Here is a 27,108-nt window from a genome sequence, read left to right as displayed (position 1 = left end):
CCTAGAATCGAAAATACTAGCCAGGCCTTCAACATTGATAACATTACCAACCAAGACGAACTCTGATTTTGCCAAATTAATCCTCAAACCTGAAACTGCTTCAAAACATAAAAACAAACAACGCAAGTTGCAAAGATGATCTGGATTTGCCTCGCTGAATATCAAGGTGTCATCCACAAACAAAAGGTGAGAAATGTTGATAGCACCACCACTTCTAGGCCCCACCGTGAAGCCCGATAAAAGACCCCCATTGACTAAAGCATAAATCATTTTACTCAATGCCTCCAAAACAAAAACAAACAAAAAGGGAGACAAAGGATCTCCTTGTCTCATGCCACGAAAGCTACTAAAGAAACCCGTTAGCGTGCCATTCACCAAGGCAGAAAAGCACACATAGGAAATAAAATATGCTATCCATTTACGCCATCTTTCCCCAAAACCACATATCCTAACATATAAAAGAGAAAGTCTCACTTGACATAGTCATAAGCCTTTTCAATATCCAACTTGCACAACACACCAAGTTCCGCAAATCTAATCCTACTATCAAGGTAATCATTGGAAATGATAATTGAGTCTAGAATCTAGCTATCCTTGATGAAAGTCTTTTGAGGCTTAGAAATGATCTTCTCCACTACCCTTTTCAACGTGTTAGCTAAAACTTTGTCAAAAAATTTGCACACTCCACTCATTAAGCTCACAAGTCAAAAACCTTAATAACAACAGCCCTTGGTTTCTTCAAAATAAGAAAATGAAGGTAGCTATGAGGCTTTTTTCAAACATACCTCTAGAGTGAAAATATTTGAAGACATTCCATGATGTCTACTTTAAGCACCTCCCAACAAGCTTGGAAGAAACCCATAATAAAACCGTCAAGGCCTGAAACCTCGTCATCGTTAAGGGCTTTCACCACCTCAAAGACCTCATTATCCTTGAAACGTATCTCCAACCTGGGCTGCCAACTATACCGCTCAATAAACAAGTTGTCATAGAACTACTCAATAAACAAGTCTAATCCAAACAAACTACACCATTAACCACCAGTTGTTCAATGGAATTATTCCTTCTATTCGAATTGATCACACGATGAACGAAATTTGTACACTTGCCATCCTCTCTTAACCATAGCGCACTCAATTTTTCCTAGAACACATTCCTCCAAAAGAGTTTCCTCTCCAAATCATTGATCACCACAACCTTCCTCATTATGTCATCATCATTGAAGCCTCTCTCTTCGTCCAAACTTCAAGAACCCGTAAATCATCCAAAAGAAGTTGTTTATTTCTTTCTATATTGTCATACACCACCTCACTCCAAGAGTTAAATCAACTTTAAGAGCCTAAAGTTTGCGAGCTATGATATAACTTGGAGAACTATGAAAGTGATAAGAGGTCCACCACAATTTCACCCTATCTACAAAACCCACTGATTTTAGCCACGTGTTCTCGAACTTGAAATATCTTCTAGCTCTAGGAAGGCCTCCACAATCGAGAAGAATAGGAAAATGATCCGAGCACAATCTAGGTAACTTCTAGAGCAAATCAAGGAACTAGGTTTCCTACTCTGGAGAAACAATGAATCTATCAATTCTAGATCAGAAAGAAGGGTCCCCCTATTGCTAGACCACGTAAAAGAGTCGCCCACAAAAAGAATGTCCATGAGCCCCTGCTCAGAAATGAAATTGGAAAATTCCAACATAGCTAGATAAATACGAGCTACACCTGATCTCTCACTCAGAAAACGAGTTAGGTTGAAAGTCCCACCAACTTAGCAAACTAGCCAATTAATCCCATAAAAAGCTTCTATCACCATCAGCATTTGGACCATAAACACCCACAATCGCCCAAGCAAATTGATCCTCAACAACCAAGAACTCACTCACACCAAGAACTCACTTCGATTTTCTCCACCACCTTCCTATCCCACATGAGCAAAATACTACCAGAAGCTCCCCTAGAGTCTAATCAGAATGAATCTTCATGATTGCACCCCATAAACTACACACAATACTATAGGGCATGAATCAACATATGTCTTCCACTCTCTAAACAAATTCCTGACTCTAAGGCACTTCTTTCCCATTATTAATCCTCTTACATTCCATTATTTAGGCTTCATGGATAAACCGTGATACCCCTCCCCTGAACTCTGCTACAGCTTGAACATCCACACATAGAGTCATAATTGATCGAGCAAGATAATCGTTTCAACTCTCTATTACTTCTAACGGCTGGATTTGGAATTGGAAGCCCACCCCTCCTATTTATGACTCACTTCAATGGCTGTAAGCAACGCAATAAATTGCCTTCAAACCCCTCACAAGATAGCCCAACAAGATGTCGGATGTCCACCACCTTCTGCAAGACCCAACTAGAAGCCATAGAGGGACAACAACTTAGAGGCTCACAAACAAAGGAATCCTCCTTAGCGCATAGTGCCAATTCTGAACCTACCAGACCATTCCTTTCTACACAACACACACCAAACCCATCCAGACTAGAAGGATCTTTGCCACCCACACAGCTTGCTTGACCCACCCTAGCTTGTAGCTCGTTTTCTTTTCCTTTATTCAAAATGACCCATATCATTAACGGAGCTACCCAACCATGTTAACTCCTTATCTGTCTCAAAGCCCCCCAAACCCAATAAGTTGCCCTCAGAAAGTGGTTCATCTACGGGTGCTAAAGTCATGGCCAAATCTGATGAACTTCTAGAACAAGCAAAACCATTGACAGAATCCACAAACAGTGGCTTAGAACTAAGAGTTATTGTCTGTACATGACCACCGACAAAATCTGTTTTTGAAAATAGCACATGGTGCTGCGCCTAGGTGTCCCCCAGCGAGACCTTAGACAGAGCACCGCCATCATCCGAGCTAACACCATCGATCTCCAAAAACCCTTTCCCCTCATCGCATAACTCCACGACATCTACTCCAGAACCCACCAATGAGGCATTCGGGTTGCCTTCAACCCCATCAAAGCATGAACCTACACCCGCAAAATCCAATGTGACAGACATCATCAATGCAATTCTTGGCGCTAACATCACCCATACAACCCTGACAACTAGTGGTACGTACCATCATCCCTGCCTCGTAAATACTTGTCGCAAGGATCCTTGTACGACCATTGTGCCACCTCTTTCCCCAGCTCAAGCTTTCTGGTAGCTGAAGGACGCGCCTCCATATTTGTCAGTACGTTCCCACGAAAAGCTATCCCTTAACGAGGTGCTCACTCCATTACCTATGTTGAATGATGGCTAGGAGGACCTGCCTGTTCCACCCTGTCGTCTGATACACCGAAGGGAGTTGCGGTCTTTCGCAATTCAATCACCCAACAATACCTACTTTTACCTTCTCGGCTCTCTAGTATAATGATGGAGTCGCGCCGCCCACCACTGCCATATTCCCCCACGACCAAATCTATTCACACGCCTTTGAGCAACAAATGCTTTAGGGCCCACTCTGGAGGACTTCAAAAACTCCTTCGTCGCCTCTGCATTAAGCAACTACACCACGATTGCCACCAACCAATGCATAGTCTCATTACCCAAGGAAACAAAACGCATACAGCCCCTACTCCTTTCAAAAACAAGTAAAACAAAGACTCCTTCCATTGCAAACTCGAACAATTTAGATTCTACAAATAGCCATCTAGAAAGACTCATTGTATCATACCAAAAAGAAAACAACACAGACATTGTTTCTTTATTAGTAGTTGAAATGATATGTGACAACCTAATCCAGCAAATAATAATAGTGATCATGTTAATTGTAACAAATCAACTCAAAAGTACTATGTGCTATACTTCAAAAGGTTCAAGAACATGAACTCAAGAAATCAAGGTTTACAAGTCAAAGAAGCAACAAAATGATAACCAATTCAGATATTTAACAAAAGCTAGTGCTAAATGTTCTTCAATGCTTTTTTGCATGTCAATAACTTCAGTAAATCAAAGTATATGCAAATTTACCTACCATTTTCCTTGTGACTCTCGCCATTCATCCCTTCTGTAGTGATGGATGATTCTCTCTCCACATGTAAACTCAGCATGTCAGAACTTAGATTAGTTACACCATCATCCTCCTTACTGCAACAGAGATCGGTTGTACTACAGGAATCATTCCTTTGACAAACAGCTTTAAGAGCATCTAGCTTATATGTGGTTATACAATTCAAACCCATTTCAGCAGCCAATTTCTGAATATCCAGCACCTTTTAAGTTGACCAGAAAAGAAGCAAGTAATTAAAATTCATAAAACAATGAAACTGAAAAGGATACAAATAAAAGAAAGGTGAAACTCCTTTCCTTAAATGGACTGAATATCATTTTGACACTGCTAATACAAAGGAGCAAGCTAAGTTTATCTATCAGCAAGAATTGCAAAGAAACCAATTTACTTTTTGGAAAGCATGCAACCCAGTTATAATGAAAATCGTGTTTCTAGTCCTAGTTCAAGGACCCATGTATTTATTCTATTATATATTCTACCAGAGCCATGAAACCCTGAATACAATCAAATGCAAGTGCCCTGATGAAGTAGCTTGCTATGATATCACAATGGTAGCAAACACAACGTACACACTCCTTTTGCTGGTTCATATTGGTCACATTAAATTTTACCACAAAGGACCAGTATTAAGCCTTTTATAAAGCACAAAGGTTTAGGAAAGCCTAGAATTTCAAATTGGTTTGGTGTGGTAAGCACCAAGACTGGAATCAAAGCAAGCAGCTGGTTATATTCTTCCAAGTAGGGCTGGCCGCAGGCCGTGAGATTGGTAATGGGGTATCACAAATTTAGGGTGGATCCACGCAATTAACCAGCAAGTAGGTACCAGCAACAAGTAGGAAGCAGAAGGAAAAATTAAATTTGAGGCACCACACCTCACTTAGAACAAAAATTTTTTTTGATAGGTAAGAAAAGATTTATTAAAAAAGCGTAAAAGCGCCCCTTGGTACACAGGAAGTATACACAAGAAACACCAAAAGCTAACCCGCAACAACTAACAAAAAACGAAAAAAGAACCCCAGGACCTAAGAAAGAAAGCCCAAAACAACCCACAAAAGAGCCCAACCAGACACGAGAAAAAACCCACAAACCCGAGAGAAATACCCACAACCCACCAAAGCACACAACCCTACAACATGCGAGCCTTTCCTTTACTACACCTAGAGGAGACTGAGGCGTCGCCATAATTTATGGAGCTTTGCAGATTCAGTAGCTCCCTCTTTCCTTTTGACTTTTGACGTGCTATTATCTTCCCTCGCATAAAATCTTCCTCCAAGGCGTCCCGAATAACCAAGGCCTCCTCCTCAAAAGAACCATCCAAAGCCCAATCCAAGGGTAAACCATTGCTTGGTGTGAGGTTTTATTGCACCTCACAGAAGACGGCATCTCACCTTATTTGAGGAATGATATGAAACAAAGTGATTCCAATACTCTTTTCCAGTACTATTCCTCAGATTAAAAGTCCCAGCCCTATATATAGCTACTAATAATTTTTTGTTTTATGCTACATATAAGGAAAGACAATTTAATTTTTACAGTTAATTTAAATTTCTCATTGTAAGAGGACAAAATCAGTTTCACCATGCAGTCCCCATCATAAACTATTAATATTTTTGAAATTAAGGTAATATTGCTGGCAAGTTAATTTGATCTTTGTTGATGTATTACGCTTATTTTAATATTATTGTTCTTATTGGATTGGTGCATTTAAGCCAATATAAATTTTTTTTATAAGTATTTGACACCAATATAAATAATACTCTAGTACAGTAGGAACCCTAATTTCTGGGTCTTCTATTTTTGATAGCCACTCTTTTCCCTCTCCTTTTTTTTTTAATAAGTAATTGCAATTTATAAAAATAGCGCAGAGGGGCGCAACCCTTATACACGGGAAATATACAAGAGAGCCCCTAAAAGGGACAAACAGAGAAAAATTTTAAAAAGTCTACATAAGTAAAGACATTCAAGCTATAATGGGACGCTATCCAAATATATAACGTATTGAACAACCACTTCCGTAGCTCCACCATAGATGTCTCTACATCTTCAAAGAGCCACGCATTCCGCTCCCTCCAAATACACCACAATAAGCACAAAGGAGCTAACCGCCAAGCTTCTTTAGCACGACCACGCCCAATCGCCGTCCCCCAACTATTCAACAACTCCAACACCGTTCGTGGCATAACCCACTGTACCCCAAATAAAATAAGAATGTAGCTCCAAAGATCCCGAGCGATATCGCAGTGAAGCAACAAATGATCAATAGACTCCCCACTCTTCTTACACAAACAACACCACTCAATCACTATAACATTCCTCTTACGCAAGTTATCATGCGTCAATATTTTTCCCAAAGCAGCTGACCAAACGAAGAATGCCACCCTTGTTGGAGCCTTAACACGCCATATATTCTTCCGAGGAAAAGAAGGGAAAGGTGGGCCATCTTTCCTAATAAGCTCTTCATAGAAGAATCTCACCTCAAATAAACCTTTTTTAGAGGGATTCCACACTAACCTGTCACCCTCTCCATGTCGAGCCGAAATGGAGTATAGTCGATCGAAGAAAGAAAGGACCATATCCATCTCACAATCCTGGATTTGTCACGTAAAAAGAACATTCCACTGAATTACACCATTATGAACAGCTAAATTATCCCCCACCATCGCATCTTTGTTCCTCACTATACTAAAAAGAGCAGGAAAGCATTGCTTCAATGATCTATCCCCACGCCACCAATCATGCCAAAAACTAATATTTGATCCATTCCCCACTTCAAAACGAACAAAATTGCGAAACTTCTCCCACCCCCTCCTAATATGTTTTCATACACCCACTCCAAAAGAACCCGACACCTCTTTCGAGCACCACCCACTCTTTTCCCTCTCTTCTTCTTGGTATCAGAGCAATCAAATCTTAGAAAAATATTAGAAAAAACCCACAATAGTGTTGATCCATGACCCAGCTGATGTCAGTTGTATGGATGTTGGCATCAGCATAGGAGAAGAGGGCTAGAGTTTCGATCAGAACCTCATGGGCTTCTCACCCGTGGTTTTCAAAGATTGTCAAAGATAATATGTTATGTTTTTCTTCCGCGTAGGTCTTTCAAACTAGAGCCACAGAGAGAGGTGTTGATCATATTTTTTTAGATTTGATCTTGGTTTTGCACAAAATTAGTTCGTTATTGTGTGTTTACTTTACAACCTGGTGAGTCTTCCCTGTCTCTTTGGAAGAGCATTTGGAAGGTGAAGGCTTCTCCTCGTATCGCTTTCTTTACTTGGGTGGCGGCTTTGGGTAAAAAAATTATGATTGACAACCTTAGGAGGCAGGGTCTTACCCTTGTCAATCAGTGTTGTCTTTGCAAGAAGAGCGAGAAGACCGTAAACCACCTTCTCATCCATTGTAAGTTTACTAGCAAGATATGGCATTTGATTCTTATCTTATTTGGAGTCTCATGGGTCATGCCTAGCAATATCATTGAGTTACTTCAATGTTGGAAGAGGCAAGGGCGAGGACAATCCAAAGAGGCCATACAGAAAGTCATCCCCACTTTGCTAATGTAGATCATTTTGAGAGAAAGAAATCGACCTTTTTTTGAGGACCACGAATCTAATGTGATTCAACTAAAATCATCATTCTTGAATGCTCTCTTAGATTGGGCTGTAACTTTTGTTCCTAATTTCTCTTCCTCTGATCTTGTAGATCTTGTTCATTTTCTAGATTTTCAACCCCAATAGAGTGGTTGCTTCTCTTTTATACTTTGTGTGCGTGAGATTTTCCTTCTAATAAATTATTATTTAAAAAAAAATGTGATTCCGTATTCTCATCATTTTCCCAAGGTTTTTCTTTAAGTTTTGAACAAATTTGAAGTTCTAGTGGCGGTAGTGACAGTGTTGGTAAGCTAGTTATGACAGCTCTGTCAAGCGCTAAACGACTGATCATGTGGTATTCTAAAATAACAGACAATGTGCTAGATAGTAAAACAACAAGCGGTAGTATGCATAAAAGGACATGCAGTTTAATACACGGGGTGAAAGCGAGTTGTATAGCATCAAGGCCAACAATAGGTAAGTTGGCCTAATTGAAAGGTTGTTTTATGAGCAAAAAAAAAAAAAAAAGACGCTATATCTGTGTTGTTTGTGCCATTTATTTAGTATGATGCGTGTTCCCAAATTTATTTTTTGTATCTGAATTCGCCACCCTGTGAAAAAATTGTGTTCTTATCTCCCTCTCTCAACCACAGAGCCCGAGATTTCTGTCTCCAGATCACTTCTTCACAGAGAAGCAACCTCTCCAACTCCCTAACAAACTCCACTTTCCTCATCTTCTCCTCCTCAACCAACGCTCTCCCTTCCCCAGCAACATCTAGCTCTTGAATACCCTCCAATTACGCCTTTTTCTGCTTCCCTACTTCCCCAAAGATTTATTCATTTGATTTTCGTAAATCACATTTCAAAGCTTTCAATTTGCATGCCAATACATAACTAGGACAGCCCTCAAACTGATAATTCAGCCACCATGATTTCACTTGATCCACAAATCCCACAGACTTCAGCCACATGTTTTCGAATTTGAAATATCTTCCACTTCTATTTGAGACCCCGCAATCTAGCAATAAAGGATAATGATCCGACAAGACTCGAGGGAGTCTCATTTGAACTACATGAGGAAACTGTTTCTCCCAATCAGAAGAGAACAAAAATCTATCAATTCTTGACCAACATTTATTATTATTGGACCAAGTGAACTTACCACCCACAAGAGGAATGTCCATGAGCACCTGTCCAAATATGAAATCTGAAAACACCCTCAAAGCTGAAGAATAATTGGTATCTCCTGATCTCTCACTCGGATTCGACTTTGATCGTTATGGACTAATACGCATATCTAGTCCTAGACAGTCAAACCTAATTTTAACTACGGGTACAGTAACAATGAAGATGGCGCATTCTTTAGTGAGATGGCATTAAAATCTCTTCCAATGCACCATGGCTTTTCCCACCAACTCATAAGTCCACCCAGTTCATCCCAAAGTAGTTTCCTGTCATAGTCATTATTTGGGCCATACACTCCCTCAAATGCCCATTCAAAATTATCACTAACACACCTAAAAGAACACACAACAATAAAACTCCCCACATATTCCACCTTTTCTACCACCTTCTACCCCAAAATAAGTAAAATTCGTCCAGAAGCCCTCCTCGACCCCAATTAATACCAATCCAGATAAACACAACCCCACAAACTTCGCACCACCTCCCTATTAATGAACTTTAGTTTGGATTCCTGCAGACAAACAATATATGCCTTCTACTCCTTAATAAGACCCTCAATCTTCATTTTCTTCTCCTCCTCATTCAGTCCTCTCACGTTCTAAGATAAGATCTTAGGCTTCATTAATCATACGGATTGCCCTCCCTTTCATTTATCTCTGTTAGACTGCCCTCCCTTCACTTCATAGTTGATAGAACATGCCAATCGCTTTAATTCCCTTTTTTCCTTCGGTATTGGAATTAGCGGAAAGTTCAGATGTGCTAGCCATACTACTTGTATTCCGATTTGTTTATGTAACTGTAAACAGAGCCCACGTCTACTCCTCATACCCCTCATATGACAAGCCCACAATATGACAAAAAAAAAATTCACCATTCGAACTACCCAATCACACAAAACTGTGTCAGGCTGTCCATCTAAAACTGCCACTGGACTAACGTCCAATGGTTCTATATCCATCAACTCCTCAACTATAACAGGCAACAAATCCAAAGCCATGTTTTGAGTCTCCCCCATCTGCTATAACTGAACAGGAACCACCCTTAAACCAGGTCATCTTTTCTCCGCCTCTTGTGAGTGTGATATAATATCCAATCTCGTGGTAGAATTGTTCCCACTTGTTGGATCACTCTCAAATCCACTTTATGCTACTTTTCGGCCTTCTCTGAGCGTGGCCCAAGCTCACTATCCTCCTCCAACACTTGCTAACAATTCCACACCCGAGCTCCTCCCCTGCACCACCACTCCACCACTCTCAAATTTACTCTTATATTGCTTGTTGGCCATCTCTGAGCATAACCCAAGATCCTGTCATTCTCCAACACTTTCAAACTATTTTTTGACACTTCCCTGCCTGAGCTATTTCCTTCCCACAACTAACATGACTCCAGCCAACTTCTTTTGTCTAAATGGGCCCTCTTGCCTTAAGTCCCTTGACTGAGTCTTCTATTTCTTCGGCCGAGACCACTGCTTTACCATTCCTTTTCTCTAACATCTTAACAACTAGCCCTTCTAGCTTCCCCTCCTCTTTGCCCTCAAAGCCCATCTCCAAAATGCCCAACCATCTCCCCGCTTCGGTCTTCGGTAAAATTAAGAAATTCTTCAACGGTTGCATATTTTTCGTTCCTTCCAAACCAAGCTTTGAAAACCCATCACCTTTTGTGTGATCTCCAACCAATGAATGTGGATTTCCCATTTCGGCTTCCCGTTTGAATACCAGAACTACCCAGAATGCCCCTGTTCAGAGACTTCCTTTCTTCTCCGAACCTTTTTCCTTCAACCGCTGCCACATACGAGCACCCTCCTTGGACCACCTACGTCGCCACCAATAACTCCTCAGTCTGGGCCCCTATTTTTTTCACACCTTCTATTCGTTTCTCATAATAAAGTTTCAACCACTGCATCTAAACAAAGCATTCACCCCATCCCCTTCCGTCTGTACCCTCCGGTATGATAACACAGCTTCGTCGCCCTCCACATCTATTTCTGACAACTCAATGAATCTGCCGCATTTATTGCCCCGTCGCTGCAGCACGTACGCTATGTTCCCTAAGCAAAAGGTCCTCCAATTCTCACGTAAGTCGTCTCCTTTGATCAACACTTCCAGCGATTTCAACAAACAGAACATGCTCGGCCAGCCCGGGACCACCGCCCGGAAGACTCCTCTGCTCCTCTCTGCCAATCGAACACCCCCACTGACCTCAGACTGAAACTCAAAAGATTTTGCTTTCACATTAAAAAGAAAAATCCCAAATGCCCCATCTCTCGACCACAAGAAGTACTTGGCGAACAGAATTTTGATGGTAGACCTCCACAACAGTCCTCACGCGCTAACACTAAACTTGCGCTACCCATGAGAGCGAAAGCGAGAGTTTTTTAGTCGCACTCCACTAATCACACCCACAAAACCAACGCAAAAAAGGAAATATGAATAATAAACTCAAAAAAAGTTTCATTAACAAATGAATTATTCTATGATAATCTAAGCGTAAAAGGCAAACAAATAGAATTTAAAATAAGTCTTCATACAAATGAAAAGATCCTATCTACCAAACAATAAACAAATGCATCAAATAGCTTTAACCAAAACATATTTCTCAAGAAAAAGCATTTGTAGCCACATAGTAGTATAATATAGGGAATTGGAAAAAATATATATACAATTCAAAGTTAAACAAAAAGTAAGACTCTGGTGTGGGGCTCTTAATTTAACCACAGCTTTATCTAACAACTAAAAATGACATGCTACAATCATACACAGGGTACAATAATCAAAGATACTATGAAACCAACTTTGAATATCAAAATATGGGGAAAAACAACTTAGCACCTCGGTAGAAAAATCCATTTTCTAGAGGTTGCACAAGCAAATAGAACAGTTGTTGTTCATTTGGTTAGTCGTGGAAAGTGCGGTTGTTTTGTTTAGCACATACAATTAGCCCGTACATACCAACTAAACTCATCTCCACAAAGCATAAAACCTAATCACAACTCTTTGGGGTCGAATAAACAGGTTCAGTTGCTAAGTTATCATATTTACAGCAATTTAATTTGGCATGCTTGGTGAATATATGATCCAAGAATCATATGAAAAGGAAGGAATGTATGACATTTTACTATCACATTTCTAGTTCAGAAGTTGTACCTTATTGTGAGATCTATCAACTGCAACAACCTCTCCTTCATCCTTCATGAGGATTGCAATTGCAGTTGTTTTCCCTCCTGGTGCCGCACACATGTCTAGTATTCGCTCACCCTTTCGGGGATCTAGGACATAAAAAGAAAATTTTCATGCAGACAAAGAGTCCATTAAATCCAAAGTGTAAGAAGTAAACAATAGCTAAATCATGCAAGGGACACTAGTTGACAGTTTAGATTAGTTTGTTTTATGTATAGTGATGGACTGAGCTTGGATGGCTAAGATTAGTTGGTGACATGTTCAGTGAGCCTTAGGTTGCTATAGCCTCTTAAGAGTCATTTTATGCAGCCTTCACTTATCTAATGTATGGAAATCCAGATCTGAAATTTTTATTGAATCTTTTGAACCTAGAGATTCTTTCTTTATTGTTGCCACTGCAATCTAGTTCTTTCTTTACTATGATCTCTAGTGTTATTGCTGGAAATTACTGTTATCGCCTCTATTTTGTGTCGATTGGTTAAAAAGGTGGTGCCTTTTTGCTACGTCAGATCAGTTTATCTTAGATCTAAATTCTTCTAACTAAGCCAGTTATCAAAATGTTTCTTCAGCAACTAATTTCTGATTCATATATGGAGCAATTATCATAGTACTTATGCCATTAAAAGAGAAGTTTTGTGCTAACAGACCTCATATATTTATGATATGAACAAATTAAATGAAGACCAAAAAGTCCTAAACAAAGGATCAGAAAATGGCAAATAACTCAATGATAAATCTGAAACAGTAATAGGTACCTAAGGCATGAGCAGTGACGATGCTTGGCAGGTTTTGAAGAAAAATTTCACCCTCAAGCACATCTGGGAATCCAACCAAATGACATGAGAACTATTTATATACAGCAGGTCCAAAACTATGAACATAACAAAAACAGGAAAACGGAAATTAAACCTTAAAAAAAGCAACCTACTAGTCATATAGGCATTCAGCTATAAATAAAAATAAATAAATAAATAAGATATAATACTTCATGACCAATGGGGAAATGTTCAATATTTTATGGTGGTGATAAATAACAAAACATAAATTACATTTCCCTAAAATTAGGATTGAACAAGCTCTTAAATCATCTTGTGATGCAACCTTAACACCTAAGTGTGATGTCTAAGGGACTCTAGTGTAAGAGTCCTAGAAAATTTCTTATTGTTATCTTCTTTAATTTTATTTCCTAGAATGCTATACTAGCTTTCAAATCATTAAGAAAAAAAAGAAAAAAAAAACTTTGTTTTCTAATCTTTCAATCCTAAAATATCACTTTCCAAAGTTTAAACCCCTTTTATTTGTTGAGCCTTGGCTCACCATCAACTTACTATGCCAGCAATGTCGTACCCCTGTTTGCCAACATAGCAAGGTTGGTCAGTCTTCAGAGATGGTGGTTAGTAATGAGGAGGATGGAGATTTTTGGGGTGAGGAGGATGGAGAGTTTCCATGCCCTTTGAGTGATTTTCCCCATGCCACAATTTTAGATTGGGCTTTGTTTGGGGACGAGGGGATTGAAGACTTAATAGAGCATACCCCTCGGAAGGTTAAGAGCATTTGTAATGAGCTACTCAAAGTTTCCTCAAATTTTGGGGAAAAAATACTCTTTTGTTATTTTGGAGATCCACTTTTTAAAGGCATCAAATATCAAACTCCCTAAATATTCTCTACTTCAAATAAATACTATTTTTTATTAGTTTTAAAACAACCACCTTCAACTACTTTTAACTTACACATGAAACCAAAATTTATTAGAAATCTCATGCTCATACAACTCCAACGCCCATCTAGCTTGTGAATGAATGATAATGGAAGCCACCAATTAATGAACATCATCTATAAGGGCATTGATGCGTACAAAACCGATACTGCAGAATTTTTGTTCAATATCAGATGTAAACCAACCCTTTAATGGAAGTAGTTGGATGCTGCAACAACATTTTGCTCTTAATGAGCATTGAGGCGTAAAAACCAAGACCTTCCAACGTTATTCAATATCAGATGGACCAACACCTTAAATGGAATTGAATGGAGGCACTCACCAACCTTCCAACATTATTCAATGTGAGATGGACCAATGCCAATGTCAAATTTGCAGTTTCAATCCTTGAACCGCATCCATGGTAATTACCCATAACAATACACACCATCAATTGAATCCACCCAATTCCAAAACAACCGAAACAGGGATACTACTAAAATAGGAAACACAACCGGGTACACAACCAACACCAAAACAGGGGACAACCCAAAACATAGGAAATCGTTTCAACAGAGAAATGGAGGGCTTCTAACAACAATTCAGCCAAGAATCATCAACAAACCAAATCACAGTACATGGCCGAACAAGAACACAATTTATCAACTAAAAATCAACAATAATCCAAACACTCATTTAGCCAACAACATCCAAACAACCCAAAAATCCATCAACATCAACCCACAATAATCCAATCAAGAGTAACCCACAGCAATAATAAACTGACAAATTAAACTAAATCATAGGGTTATTCACCTTGAGGATTTTTCACGAAAAATCTACCGAAAAATAGTGATGAACGGGTCTCGGGTGAATCAGGTTCAGCTGTTGGCTCACAGGAAATTTGCCATTGAAAGTTGCTGGGTCTCGGGTCAACGGGTCACTGGGTCACGGGTTCGCCAGAATTGCCACTAGAACTACCGGAAAATCGCGCCTCTGGTGACCCATGGAGGATCGGCCTCCTTTGGTTTCACGGCTCGCCAAACCTCTCCATGCCTCGCTGAATTTCGGTTCTAGCCACAGCCTATAGAGGATCAGGTCCCCTAGGTTCCGGGTCCGACTCCATCTGCAACTCCCTCTCCCGATCTCTAACTCTCCCTCTCTCCCGATCTCCTCAGTCTCTCGATCTCTCTCTCTTCAATCTCTCTTCTCATCTCTGATCTCTCTCTCGATCTCATCTTTCACTCTCGGTCTCTCAACTCTCTCTGTGTATCTAGACTCGGCGAGAAGAACAAAAGAAGAGGAAAGAAGAATAAGAAAAGGAGGAGGAAGAACTGGAAATAAAGAGGAAAAGGAGAAGGAAGAGATGCGTTCAGGAGATCAAGAACGCGGGAAGAGTGAATAAAGAAATAGAAAATATGAAGAGACGAGCGAAGCTTGGCTCCCCAGACCAGATGAGCAGATCTGACAATCACCAAATCTACTGTAGCACTGAGGAGTTTGCTGCGGAGGTAATTTTGAGGAAACTCAGCAGAATTTGAGGAAAAAGCTTATTTGAGGAGCTCATTACAAATGCTCTAAGGGTAGAAGGGAGGTTCTTAATTTGGAATGCTCCATTAACTATGATGCGAAAGGAGCATCATCTAGGTGGGGGAAAGGGAAGGCTATTAGCAGTTGCGGGTTTTGAGCTTTGTTGTCTCGTGGGTTTTGGGGTTGTGGGCTTGATGGGTTGATTGGGTTGTGGGTGTTTTTGCTATTGCTTGGGTTTTGGGCTTGTGGGACCTCCAAGTGTATACAACATGTACTTAGGGGCACTTTACACTTTTTCATTGAAGTTTTACGTTACTTATCAAAAATAAATAAATAAGTCATAACTCAATATAAACATTCTGAGAAACAATCCAGACCACAAAATAACAAAAATCAAGCTTTCTAATCCACTAGCATATTTCAGCTTACAGATAGAAGCATGTGATAAAAAACAGACCATAAACCAGTATGAACTATTAATAATATATCATATCCAACAAGGAAAAAAGCAAAAAAAAAACAAAAACAAAATCAGTAAAACTTTCAAAATATGCCATTAAAGAATGTGCAAGGGCAACACCTTGGAAGATATTTTTTTTGATAAGTCAACACCTTGGAAGATATGACAACTACGAAAAAAGAAAAGGAATGCCATATCATATTATCCAAGCTAACAATCAATTATTGTTTGAGAAAAATAAGTACCCAATTTAGTGCAAGAAATAAAATATACCATGAAAGGAAGGCAGTTTAAATACTCTATTGCTCATATCCACGGCGATTCCTTCTGAAACACGGAACATCCCAGCCCTTGACATCATCGCTCTTCCTTGGCCAATATACAGACCATTTCGTTCAAAATAATATGGATCTATATTGATGATAGTGACATGTATCAACCAGCAATATCAAATAACCCATTATTTTAGGTTCAACAACAACATATATCTGTGTGTGTGAAGGGAAATATCTTTTAACCACAAGTATTACATCCACTGCAAAAGTAGAAGTTATTTTGTTTATGGGTTGAAAAGGTTATACCAATCTGAAAAACATGTAAATTTGGAACTACAAACTTGATTTAGTTATTTAAAGCTCAAGGTGGGGATGGTATATGCATTACAACGTATTCTCTAAAGAGACCTATCAAAATAAAAATAAAAAGTAAAACATTTGGTAACATTAAAGATAAATTAGTTGCTGGCTAATTTCTTTTTTCAACAACACATACATTTTTACTTGTTCTATTCAGTATGTTAGTTTTATTTACAAAAGGTTAACTAGAAGTCCTACACTGGGCGTTCAACTCACTATATAAGTATTATATATACATAGTTGGTGAACACGCCATAACATAAATAAAGAGAAAAGAACATACACATTACTTCTATGCAAATTTTGCAAGTAGTATAATATGAATGCATGTACATGCTGTCACAACCCAGGAAAACTAGAGTCGGAAACCTTCACCTAGAAGAGGATTAAATAAGTGCATGTGGCACAATAGTTCGTTTTGTTTCAGTACACTTTCTTATATTAAGACTAAGGTTTAGCTACTAAGTTTTAAAAGGATGAGTTGTAATAACAGTGATACGATGATTGAAGTTTTAATTGTTATGAGACATTGAGTTTGTTTGCTATGACATTCAGTTTATGGAATTCTTGTATCCTTATGTTTCTGGTTCGAGCGATGTGTAATATCATCTTCCTACGGGAAGCAGGTGTTACACATGTGATGAAAAAATCTGCTGCTTGTGTTGATTTGAACTAATCTCTGCCCAAAAATAACAATCATGTTCCCCATCAAAATCTAGACATCTTAATTTTTTATATTAAGGGATAATATGTCAGATCATTTATAATAAATGATGTGCATCATAAAATGCAAGTAAGGCAGAGAGCCATTTCCATCTAATTTTTCCAGTCCTTTAGAAAGAAAATAAAAAATAAAAGGACGTCCACCTACAGTCATCCTACCAAAAAATGATTCATAAAATGCAACGCAGAGAGCCATTTGTAACACCCTAGACCCCCTAGGGTAATTTTTTAATTTGTTGTGTTGTAGGTGTTTTTGCTTAATTATCTCTTTTAATTTCTTGGGTTTAATTATGGGTGGGTGGGTTAGGTTAGAGGGCTGAAAAAAGACTTATAAAGGACAAAAAGGTATAATTTTTTAGTCTAAAATCGAGCAGAATCTGGCCAGCTTTATTGTTTTCAAAAAAGGAAAGTTTTCTTTGTTAAAACAAGCCCTAATTGTATGCCAACTCCTTCCTATTTTCTAGAAGTTGTTTCCGAACCTATTTCAAAAAGAAAAAGAGGTTTGGTTTCAAAAGGAAACTTAACCAATGCTGCTTCCAGCTTGTAACCACATTAAAACCATGCAACCAGCTTGTAGATCCAATCATGCCAAAAGTTGATCCTGGAACCATCCCCCACAACAAATCTAGTAAAGCTAGAGAAGGAATCCCAACCTTTTCTGATGAACTTCCACAACCCCACCCCAAAGGCTCCTGTCAGCTCAAAAGAACACCACTCACCTCAATAACTGCCATATTAGGAGTCCACCACAACTCTCCACTATGCATCTCTTTCAATCCCATACCGTCACAACCATTTACCTAGGAGAGCGCGGTTAAACATTCGCAAATTTCTTATCCCCAACCCACCCTCTGAGATCAAAAAACAAACCTTGGCCCAATTAACCAAATGATATTTAAATTCTTCGCCTATCCCTCCCCATAAAAAGTCTCGGTGAACAATACGATTGGCCACACAAGCAGGAATGGGAAGAGAGACAAGAAGTGCGTAGGCAGATTGGAAAGAGTGCTTTTAATAAGGGTGACCCTGCCGCCTTTCAACAAATACAACATTTTCCAGCTAGCCAACCAGCACTCCATCTTTTTCCACAATGCCATCCCAAATAGACTTGGCCTTCTAAGAAGGCCCTAGGGGCATACAAAGATACTTCAGGAACCAAAGCATATTTGGCCAGATTAATTTTTAAGCCAGAAACAGCTTCAAAACAAAGTAAGCCACATTTTAAAAAAATTAAATTAAATTAAATTAAAATTAAAATTAAAGTCATTTTTATCTTTTTGCTGGCCTTTAGAGGACATCGACATTTCTTGGTAGTTTAGGGGAGACATTGACACAATTGATAGTTTGGGAGGGACAATGACAATGGGGTGGTAATTTGAGAGGAGTATGTGTACTTTTCCCAAAAAACAATCTTCACTAAATGCATGCAGTAGATTGTGCAAATGATTAAATACACTAGTTCAACACCTTCTTCTGTATTCATCCATTACCAATTATGCCTGCTTGTAATTTATAAGTGTTTATCTGATAACTACATGCATTTAGCATGGGAAAAACATGTCTTCTAGTTCACCAAAAAATTATTACTTTTAGCTGACATTTACCAAGTCACTCTTGACTCAACAAAAACTCTGAATCCAATCAATACTTCTAAGGCAAACACTATACTAAAATTATATGTTAGTCCAGCAGGGAATGAACGCACTTACCTGTCTCCAACCCCTGCAGAACAGTCCCACGTGTTATACCGAGACCCCATCCACCATCAAGACCAGGCTGCTCCACAGCAACCGAAACTGCAATTTTATCCCCTTTCTCAACGTGAGCACTGCACGCCATTACACCAGGAACATAGACCTAAAGGTAAACTACAATTAGGTCCCTGATCAACGAAAAATACTAATCACTAATCTAAAATGTGCTCCCCTCCCCCCCCCCCCCCCCCCCCCCAAAAAAAAAAAAAAAAAAAAAACTAAAATGAGAGAGAGAGAGAGAGAGAGAGAGAGAGAGAGAGAGAGAGAGAGAGAAAATAAAGGTAAAAACTTTAGAATGAGATTATCTTAATAATATGTCAGCACTGCAATCAAGTTATAATAAGTGTATAGGGTTCATCTTGATTGCCCTGCAACAGCTCTACAAATTCATTTTGAAAATTTAAGACTTACAGGAACCCATAGTAATTTCTTCAAAAAAGCACAAGGGAAAATGATTAGGACTTTAAAATACAATCGGGAAAAAACATTTAAAAAAAAAAAGTAGAGAGCAAAAAGGCATGGAAAGAAGGGTAAAAAAGAAAATTTTAAGCAAAATGGAAACAATTGTTGTGTTTCGTAGTCAGATTAACATTATATCAGCAGACGATGCAAACTTGGCAGTAAAGACATAATCTTCATACTTTAGAAATGAAAGAGTATGCTAACCTGAGCACCTCGAAGAACTGCCTCAGCACATTTCCGGCTCACAATGACCTCCTTAGGAGGTTTGTCATGTATATAACCATAATCAATCACATGCGGTCCTGAACCCCCGACAAACACCACATAGTCTAACCCAGGGAACTGACACTTAGAAATGGGACCAGTTTGGAAGTTTTCTTTCAGAGCATTTGTCTCCTTACTACAGTCACTCAAATTCAGGGAAATACTAGTTTCTTTCAAACAGCCTTTTTGCTTCACGCCTGTATCAGCATTGACATTGGCATCACATTCGCTTAAGTTATCATTAGCATCGCCACGCTCTGTTTCTTTCAGAATTGCCACTAGCTTCTGAATAATGGCATCACTTGTTGACTTGAGTGTATTCACACGTACACAAGAGTAGCAAGACGGACACCTGATCGAAGCATACAAATACTCAATTAGATAACAATTACAGGAAAAATTAGTAAATTCAAGAAACCAAACTAATAGGACTGAGTTTACATGATAGATACTTTCAGTGCACAAAACTCATCTCACATATGAAATATATAAAACTGGTCGGAAACGATTTTATTGTGAATGACTTTACAAAATTTGCACAATATACGATGTGATTAAGCAAAAGCAGTATGGAACACAGCCCTTAACACCATGCATTTGATGCATAGCAGCACCGGCATATCATTTTGTATGAACCATTTGTAAAGTTCATTAGTATGTAAGGCATTACTCAAGTTATTAATTGATGCAAGGATCAGAACAACACTTTGATGTCATAAACATGAAAACTATTCAATGCACAAAATCAAACACCTCTGAAACTTATCTTTTCCTCTTTCATTCAGGAAAAAAAAATGCAAAAAATAATTCTTCCCCTACACTTCCTTAGCAACAATATTTCTCGATGACAGTATACTAACTCGTAAATGTTCAATTTTTTAAATTTAAAAGGTGAATCACTCGGCTCAGACAATTGAAATATTATACTAGGCTCATTGAGAAAAGTTATCTTCAAAGTAATTATACTAGATTCAGAAAGTTGAATTTATTTCTCAGTAACCAAACAGCTTGAGAAAACGATGAAGGCAGCATAAAGAACTGGTTTTCAGAAAAATGAATTGAGAAACATATAAAAGTAATAATATGAAAGGAGAAAGCAATGTAGTAAAGTGGGAGTACGTTAGGGCACTGGAAATACGCGAGAAATGGTCGGCTCCGTAGGCTTTGACGAAGTACTCCTCCACCTGAGGGTTCCATCGCAGAATCGGCTTGTACCCGTATCGCTCCGACATATCCTCCATCTGTAACATATTGAAGCTTAGCTACTAACGTACAAAAAGTATATATATATATATATATAGAGAGAGAGAGAGAGAGGGGGGGGGAGAGAGGGAGATGAGACCTTGGGTGTCCTAGAGTTTGGGAGCCTGAGGAAGCGTCTACCCGAGGTTTGGACCAAATCCCTCGCTTTCTTCATTCAAAGTGGCGGCATTAGAATTGAGAGCTCAAGTGTCTAATAGGTCGTTTCAGTGACTAGAAAAAGAAGTTGGGCTTTGTTAAAGTGGAAGTTGGACTTCCACTCCTACTCGGTTCAACTAGTGGGTTTGGGCTAAAGGGTTTACTTTTGGTCTTGGTTTAGCGGGCAAGGATCCTCTTTATTTTAATTGAAATTAATAATAATTATTTTACGGTCAATATTTGAAGTTAGTACATTTTAAAAGAGTACATGATTCTATATTATTTTTTTATTTTTTTAAAAGATGTGTTAGCATTATCTTCATATGCAATATTACATCCCACTAGGCACGAATGGTGCTCCCTAACTCGATTAGCCAAACAGAACTGGGTACGCTCCCCTGTAATCGCCATCGCCATCGCCATCGCCATCACCAGCTCTGTATCAAGAAAGATCAGGGTGAGAAATTTCCGCCTAGGCCAACTAGGGTACATCTCACCAAACACGAGCAGTACTCCCTAACTCGGCTACCCAAACAGTGCCGCCGGATTTGTTCTCCTCAAACAAAAATTAAAGCTAAATCCTGACAATGAAATAGAGAGGATCATATTTCCTACTTTAAGGGATACGTGGGGTTTTGTGAGGGCCATCATGATGTAATTAATTTATATATATCTCTGAAACCTCTTACGTTTTATCTCATTCCAATTTAAAAATTAAGAAGAAAAAAAAAATCAAAACAAAACTAGTATCTAATATTTTGTTCAATTTATTCATGGGATCCCTTCAAGGGCGACCTTCTTTTCGTGGTCGGTTTGGAAAGATCCTCACCTTGGACAATCTCAAAAAGTGTCATGTTATTGTGATAAACAGATGTAACATGAGTAAAAAGACAGAGGAGTCCATGGACCATCTTCTTCTCCATTGTGATGTGATATTCTCTTTTCAATCGCTTTGGGTTGTCTTGGGTTATGTCTCGATAGGTTATTGATCTGCTTGCTTGTTGGTGGTCTTCGGGCCGGTCGATGAGTGCTACGGTGTGGGAAATGGCGTCCACTTGCCTTTTTTGGTGCTTATGGAGGAAAATAAATAACTAGAGCTTTGAGGACATGGAGAAGACCTCTGAGGAGCTTTTATCCTCATTTTATCACACTTTGTATATTTGGAATACGGCTTATGCGTTCCCCTTATCTTTTAGCTTTCTTGGTTTTCTTACTCACTTCTCTAGTTATGTGTTTCCTTTTGTATACCCCCAGTGTACTAAGTGGCGCCTCACGCTTTTAATAAGATTGGCTTACTACTTATCAAAAAAAAAAATTATTCATGGGATTTTCAATTTTGACAATTAACTTGTTACGGGTTACATTTTGGGCCAAAGAAATAACTATCTCATAGGCTCCTTTATTTATAGAGTTTGGTTTACTTGGAGAGGTAGAATTACTAAGTAGAATAAGAAACAAATTTCCTACTCCTAGTCCTACACTACTGGGGACAACCAAGGGTGGAGGCTAAGGTCCCATTTATATGGCGCATAGTGCTAGGGCAAAACCCTAGCCCATGTGCCCCATGTGCTCTTATGGGCTTGGATTTTATCTCAAGTCCAATCACTAATATCTTCTTCAAGATTGTGTCTTACACAAGCTCAAACCAATGTCTTACAGTGATTCATATTTTAAAATAAAACATGACCCAAACAAATAAATAAAAGCATGTTATCATGGTCAAATTATATCAGGTTGAAGAGTGACAAAAGGGGAAAAACATTTACTAGTTCCAATAGGCTTGTGACACTTGTCATCTCATGACTTGTCATAGGTTACTATTACACTGCAAAAAAAACTGGCTTTTAGAGCCGTTTTTGTTGGAGCTATTTTAACAAAAAGGCTCCAATTGGAGTAGACTTGAACTAAAATGGCTCGAATTAGAGCCGATTTAGTTCAAACCGATTCTAATTGGAGCCGCTTTATACAAACGGCTCAAATTGAAGCCGTTTTAACTAAAACGGCTCAACATGGAGCCGCTTAAACAAAACGGCTCCATTTGGAGCCACATTAACTAAAACGGCTCCAATTGAAGCTGTTTGTCTAAGGCGTCTTGAATTAGAGCCATTTTTAAACGGCTTCAATTTGAGCCGCTTTATGATAAACGGATTTAATTTGAGTCGTTCTAACGAGACGACTCAATTTGGAGCCACATTGAATAAAACGGCTCCAATTGGAGCCGTTTTTCTAAGGCAGCTTTAATTTGTGATGTTTTAAAACGGCTCCAATTAGAGTCGCTTTATAAGAAACGACTCTAAATTTGAGCCGCTTTATTAAAAACGACTCCAATTGGAGTTGCATTGTTAAAACGGCTCCTATTAGAGTCATTTGTATAAAGCAGCTTCAATTGGAGCCGATTTACAGCGGCTTAAACCGGCTCCAATTGGAGCCAAATTAAAAAGCCTCCAATTGAGGCCCTTATTGTTAAATGCATGTAATTGGAGCTGTTTTTGTTAAAACACCTCTAATTCAAGTCTTCTTCTTTTTTTTAAATGACTCCACTTGGAGCTGTTTTGAAAGTGAAGTCGTTTTTAAAATAAAAAGAACTCCATTTATAATAACCCTAACCCTAGGATTTAAGATTTCAAGACTGATTTGTTTATGAGTTGAGCTTAATTGAATAATTGATCTCAAATTAGAGCCGATCTATGAAATGTGTGTTCAAGCTCGTTGAGAATGCCCCATTCGAGTCGATCCAGGTTACTCGACAAGCTCAACTCAACTAGAGCTTGAACTAGGTTATTAAATTTGTTAAGTTCAAGGCCGAATTTGAAAGCAACTCGTTATATATATATATATATATATATATATATATATATATATATATATATATATATATATATATATCAAAAAAGCTGATTAAAAAATAAAAATAAGTTATTGGAATTCTGTAACCGTTATTTGAAAAATGAATCCATTTGGAGCCGTTTTAGAGAAAACGACTCCAACTCTTCAAAAAAACAGTTGTAATCGATTTAGGCATGCGCGCGGGACTGGAAATTGTCCCGCGCACACTCCCCGACCAAAGGCCAAATCACAAAAATTTCATTTTTTTTTTTTTGCCTTTATAGAAGCTGCAAGTTCCTTCTTGTTTACAATCTCTCTCTCGTTACTGCCAGTCTCTGTCGCTTGCTCTCACAGATACCCCCACCGGTACGTCCTCTCTCTCTATCTCTCTCTCTCTCTCTATCTCTCACACACGAACACTCAAAAATTGTTGATTTTTAAATCTGATGCTTGGGTTGTGATTTTTGTTGGAGTTTGTCTTTCTGCCATGACTGTGTTGGTATGTAATTGATAGGTTGATGGCATATCTACGAGTCTTGCCTAGAAGTAGTGTGGGTAATGTGTCATCCAGTTTCATCTCCCCTTTCTCAATTTTTTCCTTGATGTAGCAGATTTAGCTTCCTAGTTTGCTTTCCCCTTGCATTATGATTTTCTTTAGTTTTAGCATCAATAGTTAGCACTTGCCTTTGGTGTAATGAACTGCAAGCCCTTAAGGAATTCTTTCCTGCGCTTGAATGGATTAATTCCCTCCTCTTTTAAGGTTCGATCTTAACTCTGAACATGGAAATAATTGGATTACTGGATAACATGGAAACAATTTTATAGATGGAGTGCAACACACAGGCAACTAATGCAATGGGTGAAATAAGTAAACATGATGCCCAATATCACTACTCTTTTACAATGAAAAATTATTCAATAAAGATTTATTATTTTGGTGTTTGGTTATAAAGATTTAATTCATCTAAAAAAAACTTATTCAATAATACCTGTTACAGAGGGAGATACAAAATCAAAGCTATATAAAATGAAAAGAAAAAAGAAAAAGGGACCCAAAACAGAGGTGTAAAATTATAAGATAAATTAAAACAACCCCATCTCACATGTTTGATGGAATGTAGAAGAATTAACCATAGACCTAAAGCTTGAGCTCTGATATTAAGAAATTTTAGCTTTCTGGCACATGGGTAACCCTTTGAATTGGGAAATTTGAGGACTTGGCCATGTACAAAATGTTTTTCAGCTAACCCATTTAGGAATAAGCAAGATGGCACAGCGGTTACAGTCGATGACTGTAGGGAGCAACCCTCAATTGCTGGGGAATTTTTAAAAAATTTGGGGAGAAAGAAATGGTATTTTATCCTGTGGTGCTTTTTTAGTTGGGCAGTTGTGGCAAGCCTGCCCATAAGGAAGTCTCACAAAGCTTGTGTCCTGGTTCCGTAGTTGTTCCCTGTATTATTCTATAGCTATTAAGAGTAGATATCAAATCAGTAATTTTTTTTGACAGAGTAAGAATCTCATATCAAAAAATGATCTTCAAGGATTTTCTTTGAATTTGTCATAAACACTGGCCTTGCTTGTATATATGAATGGTTCCATTTGTTAATTCACTACCTTTCTATGTAAACATGGATCACGGTCACAAAGTCATGATCTTTTAGTTCTTGATGGAAATGCAATGTCTTTAGTATCGTGATTGTTTTACTGTGTCATTGTCTAAAACTTTTGTTACTTTGTTTTCAATCATTTTATCTCATGAAATTGGATACTGTTATATTGAAAAATTTAGGGTTATCTTGATATTATGTGCAAAAACTATCTGCTGCCTCAACATTCTTATAGGGTTTAAGGAAATGGACGATCAGGTTAGTTGTGGAGATCAAACTCCCTAGTAAAGTTGAAGCTTGGATTGTTTCCCTGCTGTTAGAGAAATTTGGTTCTCAGATTCAATTCATGGAACTCTCTAGGAAGATATTGCAAGTTAATGCTTTATTATGAATTAGTTCCTAATCACATACAAGGCATTAGACCCTGATATCATATGCTATGCATCAAGGAGAGAATCAGGAATGGTAGACAAATTTAAGAATATCATATGCTATACAGATATATCTAGAACTATCCTGGACCCTCAGGTACCTTCATTTAAACCTGTCTTCATATGGCCTTTTATAGGTACTTAATTCCTTCAGGATCGCTAACTTTTCTCAAATTACGTGTTTTCCATTCTCCTTCCAAATCATTGCAGCCGTTTCTTGTGCATTCTTCCTTACACAACCACTTGCTTCTTATTAATACGAAGAAAAACAAAGTGGAAAAAAAAAAATCTTATGTTTTTATGCTCATAAATATGTTAATAGAAAGTACATTCCATTAGTCATCACAAATACACAGCTTTTGCTCGCGCACCTAGCACAATCATCATAGCTAGCAAAAAAGCAAAATTCAGAAAAAATAAGTCCAAGTATAATTTAGATTGTTAAAGCTAGAGACCAACTCTTTCTCTTTTCGATAACGCTGGAGACCAACTAAGTTTCAAGAATAAAATAATGTATGCTATGAACAATGGACATGGGCCAAAACCCTTAAAAAAAAAAAATTGAGTGTTTGGCCATGGGTGGCCGAACTATCCCCATGGGCCAAAACCTTTTTTTTTTTTTTGCCATGGGGTGGCCGAACCACCCCCCATGGGGTGGTTTGGCCACCCTAAACCGGCCAAGGCCTCTTCTTTCTCTCTTATATATATATATTTTAATTATTTTTTAAATATATATTTTTTTAATTTTGTTTATATAGTGCCATATGTCAACCTCAGTGGTTGACATGTGGCGAGTTTAAAAAAGAGACCACCTCCCACTAAGACAAAATGCTAGTTATGTTTGTTTGTTGTTTAATGAAATCTGAGTCTTTTGCCCATTTTAATGGTTTTATTAGTACCACTTTGCATCTATATAGAGTCCTTGAATGGCAGCATATGACCTTCCAGATTTCAAAGTTAAACATTAGTTTATAGCTGACAAGTGCCTTTAAACTTGTCTGGTGTATCATATTTGAGATTGTGTTCATTTTATGTATTATAATGTAGTCACTCTAAATATAGATAAGAGTTGAATGACGAAGTTTAGAGCCTCGAGAGAGTATATGGAAGGGGCCGAAGCGTTTGTGAAGTATGTAGTTACGAACTCTAGAAATAAAAATTCAATTGTGTGCCCGTGCAAGAAGTGTGGATTGAAGAGGAGTCTCCAGCCAGAACAAGTATATGACCACTTGACCGTTGGAAGGGGAATGTTGCCAAATTATACTTAATGGATTTGGCATGGAGAGAAGATTAGGGTTCATGTACCTAATAGAGTACCTAATGTTGTTGAATCTCCTAACTCGTATAATATTAAACCAATAC

The 27,108-nt window shown here is 38.3% G+C and overlaps 1 protein-coding gene across 3 annotated transcripts in view; it reads right to left on the bottom strand.

Moving 5' to 3' along the window:
* LOC133861469 (rRNA (cytosine-C(5))-methyltransferase NOP2C) overlaps positions 1-20,974 on the bottom strand; it is a 36,228-nt gene extending 15,254 nt beyond the window's left edge. For all 3 annotated transcript variants that reach the window (XR_009899018.1, XR_009899019.1, XM_062297264.1), the window contains exons 1-8: positions 20,827-20,974; positions 20,604-20,725; positions 19,425-19,836; positions 18,714-18,861; positions 15,920-16,057; positions 12,716-12,778; positions 11,928-12,049; positions 3,980-4,217 (exon numbers count right to left, since the gene is read on the bottom strand). Coding sequence is in view for 1 of the 3 variants with exons in the window: in XM_062297264.1 (XP_062153248.1) it covers positions 3,980-4,217; positions 11,928-12,049; positions 12,716-12,778; positions 15,920-16,057; positions 18,714-18,861; positions 19,425-19,836; positions 20,604-20,725; positions 20,827-20,901 (1,318 nt within the window). In the remaining 2 variants the exon portion in view is untranslated. The remainder of the gene's footprint in view (positions 1-3,979; positions 4,218-11,927; positions 12,050-12,715; positions 12,779-15,919; positions 16,058-18,713; positions 18,862-19,424; positions 19,837-20,603; positions 20,726-20,826) is intronic.
* Between the last annotated feature and the right edge of the window lie 6,134 nt (positions 20,975-27,108).

Source organism: Alnus glutinosa, chromosome 2, assembly GCF_958979055.1.
Source record: "Alnus glutinosa chromosome 2, dhAlnGlut1.1, whole genome shotgun sequence".
Lineage (NCBI taxonomy): Eukaryota > Viridiplantae > Streptophyta > Magnoliopsida > Fagales > Betulaceae > Alnus > Alnus glutinosa.
The sequence above is the reverse complement of the archived record's forward strand: the minus strand, read 5'-3'. Positions and strand labels throughout refer to the sequence as shown.